The sequence below is a fragment of the Heterodontus francisci genome, chromosome 1, assembly GCF_036365525.1.
Source record: "Heterodontus francisci isolate sHetFra1 chromosome 1, sHetFra1.hap1, whole genome shotgun sequence".
NCBI lineage: Eukaryota > Metazoa > Chordata > Chondrichthyes > Heterodontiformes > Heterodontidae > Heterodontus > Heterodontus francisci.
In genome coordinates, this window is record NC_090371.1 from 137,711,027 (window position 1) to 137,721,744 (window position 10,718).

A 10,718-nucleotide genomic window follows, 5' to 3' on the forward strand; every position below is an offset into this window, starting at 1 on the left:
CTTGGGAAGCTCAACACATTCAGGACAAAGCAGGCCGCTTGATTGGCACCACATCCACCACCTTCAACATTCACTCCCTCCACCACTGATGCACAGTGACAGCAGTGTGTACCATCTAAAAGATGCACTGCAGTAATTCACCATGCCTCCTTCGACAGCACCTTCCAAATCTATGACCTCTACTACCTGGATTAAGGACAAGGACAGCAGACGCATGAGAACACCGCCACCTGCAAGTCCCCCTCCAAGTTGCATACCATCCTGACTTGGAAATATGTTGCCATTCCTTCACTGTCACTGGATCATAATCTTGGAACTCCCTCCCTAACAGCACTGTGGATGTACCCGCACCAGATGGACTGCAGCAGTTTAAGAAGGCAGCTCACCAACACCTTCTCAAGGGCAATTTGGGATGGGCAAGAAATGCTGGCTTTGCCAGCAGCACCCACATCCCATGAAAGAATGAAAAAAAATTGTCGAGTAACCATTTGAAAAATCGTACATTCATTTTGGTATACTGCTCATGACTTAAGAAAGAAACCTTTGCTTTTTATTTACTTTATCACAGGGAACAGAATTCAGAAGTTACAGGAACTGAAGTTAGTGAAAATGAAGAAAATCCAGTAATATTACTTACAGTCATACCAGCTAAAACAGAGAAGAAAGATGAACCAGTCAGAAACAAGGTGCAGTATACAAACTTTTATTTGGGTACTGGACTCTAAGGGTCAGAGTAGCAGTCTCATGTTTGGATCATAGAAGGGAAAATTACTCTTGGGGAGAACGGGAAATAAATTTCCTCTATTTCCACACCCCCCCCCCCCCCCAGCCCCCCACCAAAAAAACAAACTGTACAATACCTCCTACCTGAAAGGAAAAAAAATCCCTGCTGTGCTAGTTTGAAGCAGACTTGTGGAGACCAAATGTATTCATTCTTCCGGTTTGAATGGAAAACTTACATTTATGGCCAGTTACCATTTCTAATAAACAGAAATTAACAGCCAGGATGAGGTAAGGCAGTAATTCCAGTTCACTAATATTTGATCTTGAGGCTGACTGATTGGATAAGTCATGTCAGTTGCAAAATATGATATGTTGTGACTCCACAATGAGACTCTGGGCTAACCAGGTTGAAAATATTTCATCCTTTTTTCAACTTTATTTTTAAATTATTGTGCCTCATAGTTAAATTTCCTTTATATATACATTGATGAGACATTGCATTCTACCATCCAGGTGTTATTTTAAAGTAATTCTTCAGTGGATTTTGTGACCTGATCCAAATTTACACCAAAATAAAACATGAGCAATAGTTCCTGTAATTATCTACTGCAGTATTATGCATTGCTCTGTGTACATTCTGTCCTCCTTATAACAGGAGATGTCCTCTGAACAGTCTTTACCACCACAGACCAGTACAGAACGTGGAAAGAAAAGGACAGCACCTGCAGCTGGTTCAGAGAATATTCAACAGATACCAGAAGAGAAAAAATCTGAAGAGTCAGCAGCACCAGTTCCACCCAAAGCCAGACGAGGTCGTCCTCCCAAAGCTGCATCTGAAAGTAATGCTGCAAAGAATGCAGACACAAACAAAGCTGCAGGGAGAGGCAGAAAAAGAGTTGCAGCCAATCAGGAAGGCCCTGTAGAACCAGAAACAACAAATGTTAAAGTACCAAAACAGCAAGAAACAAATGTCAAGAGAGCACCAGCACAGAGACAAATGGATCTACAAAGGTAGTTTTTTTGGGAGGGGAACTATTTGTGATGAAAAGTTTGTTCCCCTTTATTGCCTGATGCTTTTATATCTTCAAAAGTTGCTTTTACCACCTCTTGGCAGGTTTTTTTCTAGTTGATAAACTAGATCAATATAACTCGTCAGCTTAAGGAAATGGAGTAGATTTTCCTGCTACTGACTTCTAGCCCTCCTTATTTTTCAGAATCCAGGTTTTGGACAGTGATGGATATTCAGTGATGGAACTAGAGTCTACTCCAGAAAGTTCAGCTGAGGAACTGGATTTGTTTAAATCCTGTGAGAGCAGCCAGAATGAGGTTGATAACACAAAGTTAGCAGAGGGAGGCTTCCTTAAGGTGCAGTAGTATTAATAACCAATTTTAAAATCTTATTAGAAGAGAGAATCTAATTAGGGTTAGATGAAAGAGCCCAAATGGACTTATTTTAGGTTCAGTGTACCAATTGAGATCAACTCTGTTACTTCATCATTTGGAGAACTCAATAACTGGAATAAGTTTCTGACTGAGTAAAATAGCCAAGCTTCAATCAAGACATCCTAGCTTCACGTTTTGTTAACTAACTTATAATCAATGATGTAAGATTTACTGTCTCTAGAACTACTATTTAAAAAATGCGTCACCTCATTTCTGAGCAAGTAGTTACCATTAAGATGGGTGGGTTCTTAACAGACCAAGTCTTGTTTTGATTCAGTGCCCAACTGGATTCTACCTTGGGTATCTCTATCTCGCAGAATCCTACTTTCAGGTTTTCTGTGAATTAAGTAGGAAATGTTCAGCACTGGCAGGATTCTGTATAATGAAGTCACCTTTTGAAAAGGAATCCAAGATTTGGATTTAGAGGGATGAGAAGGAAAGCTCGAAGGACTGTCTTTAAATTGGTGCAGACCAAGCTTGCTGAACCAGTTTCATTCGCCAGTACTTGTGGCCAGGTCAATAGATCACTGTGAAACTGTCCGAGATAGTAAGTGGCCTTAACGTAGCTGCAGTACCTGCTTGTACTCCCAGAAGAATCTCAAAGCCATTTAATGCAAGGACCAAATATTTTTTCTAATCCTCCCCACTCAAAGCCTAAGTCAGATATGTTTGGAGTTTGTCAGAATTACTCCAGAATTCCTATCTTCTGGGAAGCAAAGTTAAAAGAATTCAAACTCTGTGGACCAGTTGTGAATAACTGGAGACATTTGACTCCACTTTTCTATTTTTTTTTTTGAAAGAATGTATTTCACTTCATGTCTGATTCCCGTACGTCAAGACCTATCATTTGTTTAATGTTAGAATAGAGTCCTTGAAGAGAAGTTCAGAATTGGGAGACAAAAGCAAAATACTGCAGATGCTGAAAATCTGAAATAAAAATCATTTTTTATTTTATTTATTTAGAGATAAAGCACTGAAACAGGCCCTTCGGCCCACCGAGTCTGTGCCAACCAACAACCACCCATTTATACTAATTCTACATTAATCCCATTTTCCCTACTACATCCCCACCATTCTCCTACCACCTACCTACACTAGGAGCAATTTACAATGGCCAATTTACCTATCAACCTGCAAGTCTTTGGCTGTGGGAGGAAACCGGAGCACAGGCGGAAACCCACGCGGTCACAGGGAGAACTTGCAAACTCCGCACAGGCAGTACCCAGAACTGAATCCAGGTCGCTGGAGCTGTGAGGCTGCAGTGCTAACCACTGCGCCACTGTGCTGCCCAAATGCTAAAAATACTCAGCAGGTCAGGCAGCATCTGTAGAGAGAGAAACAGAGTTAACGTTTCAGGTCAATGGCCTTTCATCTATTCTGATGAAAGGTCATCGACCTAAAATCATAACACTGTTTCTGTCTCCACAAATGCTGCCAGACCTGCTGAATATTTCTAGCATTTTCTGTTTTTATTTCACAATTGGGAGCATTGTCTCACATCATCAAGTCAGTTTGCCTGGAGTCTAGCAAGATACTGTAAACTTCAAATATGCATCTTTGCATTGAGACAGACTGGTGGAAACTGTGATTGGGGTTCCTGTGATTCCCTTCACACAGTTCCTGGTCTCAAAAGCACCATTGGAAGGTGCAGCAAAGTACAATCACCCCTTATTTCAAGAAAGGTAGGTAAAGCAAAGGATGAATTATCATGAGGTAATACTTTTGATTGCTACAATAATCTTAGCTTTGAATATGTTCTTTCCAAATTTATTTAGAAGATTTTGTTTCATTTTACTTTGTGATGGATAATCTCCCAATCAAAGACTTGATTTTTTTTGTAGTTTCTGATTCAGGATACCAAGATGTAGCATTTCAACACATGCTGTCAACTTCTTAGCACTCTAAGTATCTCACATTGAGTTGCTCAGTGAAGGGCAGTTTTTATGTGCCAGTATACCTAATAATTTAAGCTGCTGCAGAAAATCCAGGTATAAATGTTAAGAAGTTTGTTTTGGCATCCTTCAAAATATTTAAAAATTGTATCACAGGTAAAAGAACAGAGCCATATGGGGTATTGACAGACTGAGCATCGAAACATCAGGTTTCAATATCCATCCACAGAACATACAAACATACATACATGCGAAAAGTGATATGACCTGGTACCTTTGATAAATCTTCTCACAAGATACAAAGCATTTTTTTTCTAAAATTAAAGAAAACTCTGCTGTTATTTTTAAAGGAATGCTTGCGAGCACAGTTCTTGCCACTCCTCCTGAGCTCAGTACCTATTTTTAGTTTTGGAAACTGCTATTTTGATCTATTGATCTCAGCAAGAAAATCTATAATTCAGTTAGCCAAGTATGTAAAAACAAAAATTCACATAAACCATCAAGCTTATCCTTTGTCCTGCCCTCTTCCATTTATAAGCTATTCCCTCCCTCAAAATGCTAAAGGTAAAACAACCAAGAAGATAAAACATCTGAAATTTCATCCTGCCCTGAGAGATGCTTTCAGATAAAAACATTTACATTCTATCTCGATTGCAGCATTTTTAAGTCGTGGAATGTTTCCCGAATGAGAATTGCTTCACTGAAGGTTAACATAATGAGGTATATGCTGAGCTTTCCCCTTTAGAGCTTTGGTTCAAATATACAGGCTGATAGATTGCAGGTTTCCTCTGGCTGTAAGAGTTCAAGATTTCATATTAATTCTATGGTAGAATATTTGAGTGGCAGTTGGTTGTGCTATGTTTGATACTAACACAGGGTGAAAGAATGCTAAGGGTTCCACATTCCACTACTGACATTCTTCCCCATGAGCACCAAATTCACTCAAAATGGGACAAAAAAAAACTGTAGTCTGAGACTTGCAGGAGTACAGGAAGGAGATCTTATTCCTGCAAATGAACCTACCTTATATGGCATGAGAGCAAAGTTGAGCTTCAAGCCCATACATTAAGACTGCCTTCCAAATCTACAACGTTGCTTGTCTCCACCCTATTTTACCTTTGTCGCTGCTGCAACTATGTACCTCTAGACTTGGCAACTCCTGCAGCTTCTTTGCCATCCTCCATCCTGCACAAACTTCAAATCAGACAAGTTTCTGTCTTTCTTATTGATACCCACTAATCTACACTGGCTCTCCATTCTCGAAAGGATCAAATTTAAATTTCTCATCCTCATCTATAAATCTTTCCACAACCTTACTCTACCATTTTTCTGCAACTTTCTCTAGCTTTACATTCTCTCTTATTTCCTCTGACTCCGGCCTCCATGTGTCCTTATCTCTCTCATTCACCTTTAGTGCCAGAACCTTCTGTAATCTCAATCCTATTCTCTGACACTCCCTGCTTAAACCCCTTTTGCTCTCTACCCATCTTTAAAAGACTTCTGCAAACCCACCCCATAAATCAAAACTCCAAAATCAAACTTTGTCACCTCTCCGAAGCCTTTCACAAACCATCCACATATGTTCTTCTGTGGAGCACTTTGGTACATTTTTGTACACTAACAAATATAAATGGAAGTTAGTTCCACAAATATTTTTAAGCACTCCTCACCCTGCTCTTATATCCTGATATTTATATTTGATCTCATATAGGACACTTAGATTCACAAATCAGTCTATATATGTGTCTGCTCAGTAAGACATTTTCTTTTGTTTTGCTTTCTTCAACTTTTCATAATTTTTTTTGTGTAGGTAAGAAGAAAGTCCATGCCAAAGGGAAGGAGACAAAGGCTGTAGAAAAGAAGTATTCCTTGCCACTGAGGGAAATGTACCACATAAAAGGATTGAGATACTATACAAAAACTTAAATTAGTTTACACAGCTCCTCACCCTCAAAACATCAGTATAACCCTGCATCAGAGTTTGGGTTAAGATATTATTGAACTCCTTCATTTAAATTTTAACTGAACATTTAACTTTTGCAATGTTGGAGGGGCAGCATTGTAATTCCCTGGGATTATTTTTATGCAGCATCTTTATATGTTAAGATTACTTAACAGCTGTTGACGCTCATAAAAATAATCACTAGATTAGGATTTTGTTACAAGATGTCTTATGTAACCATTTTAATTATGCATTAGTAATTTACTGCAGCAGTTCTACCTTCCAAAGTAAGTTATTACACTGACTTGTGAAGTCGGCAGTGGTGCATTATAGTCACATGTTACTATTAATTTTTGCAGGCAGAAGCATTTGTGTTATTTAAAATAGTCCCAATTTGAATAGTATTTGATTTTGGTGAGAGTGAAAGAATAAAACTGTGGCTAAAAGAACATTTGAATATATGCTTATAATATTTGAAGCTACTGCCATAAATGTTGTAGTAAAGACTTAAAAAGGTGTAATACTAAAGTCTGCTGTTAAAAGTTGGGATATTTTTGACACTGTTCTCTAAAATTTTGCACTGAGTCCACATTGCTTATCCTTTTTAAAAAGAAATCTCAGCAAGATGTGTGTATCTGTAGACTGTCCAGATTCTGTGTTCACAAAAACATCATATTTTTGTGTAATTTATTTTAACAGTTAATGGAACTTGCACAGGGAAATTTGGGTCTTTGTGAATACAGACTGAAGTCTAGTGATGGCAGTGGTGTTGGAATTGCTGCCTTTTAAAATGATTTTTCCCACAATGTATCCTCATTTTTTCTGTTTACCTTCCTTTACCCAGGAAAGAGGAGGTTGACCTCAGTTATGAATTTCTCCACAGTTGCCAGTGGCCAGTAGGCAACATGCTTTCTGGGGGGGTGGGAGGGATAGGATTGCTTGTTTTTCTGTATACCCCTTCTCTACACAGTTTAGCACTCTTACTACAAAACTCGATCATCTGGCTGAGAACTGGTCAAGCTCAACCTTTTATAGCTAGCTAAATTCAAGTATTTGTTTAAGCTAGTGTTTGAATTTGGAATTCTAAGGGCCCCTTATGTGGGAGTTCAGTGCTCTACTTAATGGAATGGTCTTGAATTCCAATTTTTAATGTTGAATATTGGAGAGAGTAAAATTTAGAACAGGATGTTAAAAAAGCATTTCCTCTATCCTAACATTACTTTTTAAATCCTGCTTTTAGTACTTTTAATTTATGAAATTTTATCAGAGGCCTTTTATGTTCTACTTTCTTATAAAACTATATTGCTCTGAAAGGTAAATGGAAACGTTTGAGTTTCAGATTTTTGTATCAGATCTTGAAGTAAATGAGGTACTTTTGAAAGACCAGTTTTATGATGAGATGTTCATGTTACCAGGCTCTGTAACCAATGATGTAAAAAATGAAGTGTTTTAGAAAAAATTGGATTTTGGCAGCTTGTGAAGACAGTTCAAATTGTTAATGCATTTAACTGAGTGTTTTTATTGGTATGTTTGAATTTTTTTTTAAACCTATTTTTCACCAGTTTGTCTCCCAGTTCACGCTCATCTTTGTTTATTTTAGTGAAATTCGTTACAGTTGCATCAATGTTGTGATTCCAGACATTGTTCATTGTAGTTATTGTGTACATTTTGATGTACACATGATCATATTTAAATTTTTGTTGCATAAAAAAATAAATGCTTCTTAGGTGTCTCCTGGTTTCTGTTTCTCTCTCTCAAAACCTGTACTCCTGAATAACCAAAACAGGATAGATTAACAGCGAGAGATGGGCATTTAACATAATTCAGTCTAAGTTTAAAATTTTAAATGGTCTGGAGTCAGGAGCAGGGAAGGAGAAACTGTCCAGAGAAGATGAGCCTTCCTAGACTACTGGGAAACTTAATCCATCTCCACCACACTTCATGAACTGAATCTCCTCGCTCTCTCCTCCACCCCCAAAAAATGCATAAATGATTAGATGGGAATTTTGAGATCGATGCATACTTTTCTTACCTAAGCCATTGGTTTCTGCCTATGACAGTTACTATCAACAAGGTTAGTTCAGAAAGAGACAATTTGGTGACCAAGGAGTTGTATTTGATTCCATGTCAGTATAAAAGGATTGAACAGTTCCAAACCTTAACAGTAGCATCTGTGTGAACAATTCACCGGCTTCAATGTTGAATCTCGTCAATCCAGTATACATTGGCCGTGGCTAGTGGATTATATATTTCAAAGGTAGCCAAACTTGAAATTTTGGCAGCTGAATTTCTCATGTATGCTTTCATTATACCTTGGGCCCTAGTGTCATTTCAATTGATGACTGTAGTGCCAACGTCACCTCTAAGTTTAGTCTTTATTCCCTGAATCCTATATCTGTAAAGGACTCCTGTAACTCTTAATTTTTGCAGGTTTTCTTCTCCCATTACTGAATCAAACTGTTAGTCGGAGTGCAGCAGAACTGAAGCTATGTAATCAGGCTTGACAAGTTATACAGACTCACAGTAACCACCCATCTGTTTGGATTTCACAGCTACAAACAAAACACAGGAAGTCACCAGGAGAAGGCAGGTGCTGATATCTCCATAAAACAAATTCAGCAGCTGGCTTTCTGCCAAATGTGAATTGTGCCTTACCAGACATGTCAAAATAAGCACAGTAGTCACTTCAATTAAGTACTTATGACATTTCTAGTATCTCCCTCCAATGTTGCATGACTTTAAGCAGTACGAGGCTTGCTTCAAATGCCACAGAAGAATTCAATATAACTGGCGTGTTTACTAGAAGACTAGTCTGATCAGCATGTCCTATTTCAGTTTCTCCAAGTCAGAGTGTTTCGTGTTGAGTTTAAGCAAGCGGTGCTCATGAGTATTGCAGGAAAACAAAGAACAGCTGAGAAACATTCTTGGCAATTTGTGGCCAGGATGAAGGTGTCTGGGTCTTCTGGGCTCGCACAGCCTCTGGCACAGGATTTCTCAAACTCACGATTCTGTAACCAGAAGATAGATAAATGCAAATGGAAGAGCACCCTAGAGCTGCCAGGAAATAAATTTTAGATCTTGTTGAAAAAAATCAACAGGCAAGATGTTTGGGTCCCAACTCACCTGTGAAGTCAACTTCGATGATTGTATGGGGGAAAACAAAGACGGATATAAGCTGTGTTCTATATAATGACAGAATATAGAAAATGTCCAAAGCTGCCATTTCACCCAAGAAAGTGCAAAGAAAATTTCAGTACTTGAGAAGGAAATTGTATTCGCAGTGATGCTGCAAATGGGCATTGTCTCCTCCCTCATCTGCCAGATGACATTTGTATATATGCCCTCTGGATATTATTGCTACTTCCCAAAACGCTTCTGCAGTTAATGAATGATGTGCAGTAAAATATGGATAATATTTAGGAAGATCACTGTTTGAGTAATCAACTGTGAATGGCCTTAACCCAATAGTTAGGGCACACATTGTCTACATGGCTGAGGATCTCCAAAAAGAGCCTCTTGGAGTTCCGTTTTTGGAGAATGTACTTTTTGAGCAAGTTGAACAACCCTAATCCTTGACTGTTTTAAGAAGTACCAACAGAGCTTGAAACCTTTTCTAGACAATGACACTTTAGAGTGCACACCAGCGTTGAATGGCCAATGCCATAATAGATGCTAACAGAAATTGCAGTGGATTGCATCCAACAGTTTTCAAGCAAATGGCACCTTGGCAAGGATTCAAGTGAAACTACAAGAGAAAGATACAAGCTTCAAGGCTGGGCGGGGGGAGAAATACTCCAAAATTGGGGGCTATTTTGTCTTGAAGCAATTATTCAAACCTGTTGTCCAGTGTGGAAATAACTACCTATTTGCAATGGCTATTGAAAAGTACCATTAGGCCAAGAAAATTCAGTGTTTTGTTCCCTTTGTAATCTCAAAATGAAGAAGAATTTTTATTTTCACTTCACAATCTCAAGATGTTTATGAGGCCGTGTTGAAGAAAGAAAGAAACAAATGAGAGTCGGTGTAGTATGCAGATTTTGAATCAGCCCTCATAGTAATCATTTTTATGTTAATTCGTGATCCTGACTGACCCAGGAAGTTGAGATCAGTGATTGTTTAAAAATGCAAACAGCAAATGTAATAACAATTATCAAGCAATGTCAATTCACTTGATTAAATCTACTTTTCCAACATTCCCAATTGCTCAGCAGGTTTTTCCAGTGAGTAACTGAACCATATGGACTGAAAAAGATTCCAGGTTAGATTCCTGGTCTATGCAGAATTATCTAAAATTAGCCAGGGCAGAGGTACAGCAATTGCAAATGGCTTCAGTGCCACTGAATTAGGGAGGAGAAAATAAGCGATTGTCAAATCTCATCACTAGCCTGTGATGCAAAGTATATAGCCCTGTTTTTGGGCCCAGACTTTGCATTGCACAACCAGCCTGACTCTAGAATTGAGCCAAAGGATCAATGGAAATTGATCCTCTGGCCTCATCTGCAATCCACTGTCACAGGTGATGCTTCCATAACCTTGCCTGCAGCGGCCCTCAGTTCAATGCCATGTAGGGGAAATTTGTGGGGTTGGGGGAGGGTGGTGGTGGTAGGTGAATGCAACTCCTGTGGAGTTGGGGGAAGCACTCATGCTGTTCCTGGGTCCACTAGAAAGGTATTGAAAATAAAATTAGCACTTGCCTTTTGTTGGCAGCTGCAAGGTCT

At 38.8% G+C, this 10,718-nt stretch overlaps 1 protein-coding gene across 4 annotated transcripts in view; it reads left to right on the forward strand.

Moving 5' to 3' along the window:
* pds5a (PDS5 cohesin associated factor A) overlaps nt 1–10,193 on the forward strand; it is a 312,001-nt gene extending 301,808 nt beyond the window's left edge. The window contains exons 31-34 of one of the 4 annotated variants that reach the window (XM_068036525.1): nt 569–686; nt 1,379–1,734; nt 1,938–2,088; nt 5,869–8,546. In XM_068036525.1, the coding sequence (XP_067892626.1) occupies nt 569–686; nt 1,379–1,734; nt 1,938–2,088; nt 5,869–5,913 (670 nt within the window). In that variant the 3' untranslated portion in view covers nt 5,914–8,546. The other 3 variants (XM_068036532.1, XM_068036537.1, XM_068036541.1) reach the window with 3 other exon arrangements.
* The last annotated feature ends 525 nt before the right edge of the window (nt 10,194–10,718 follow it).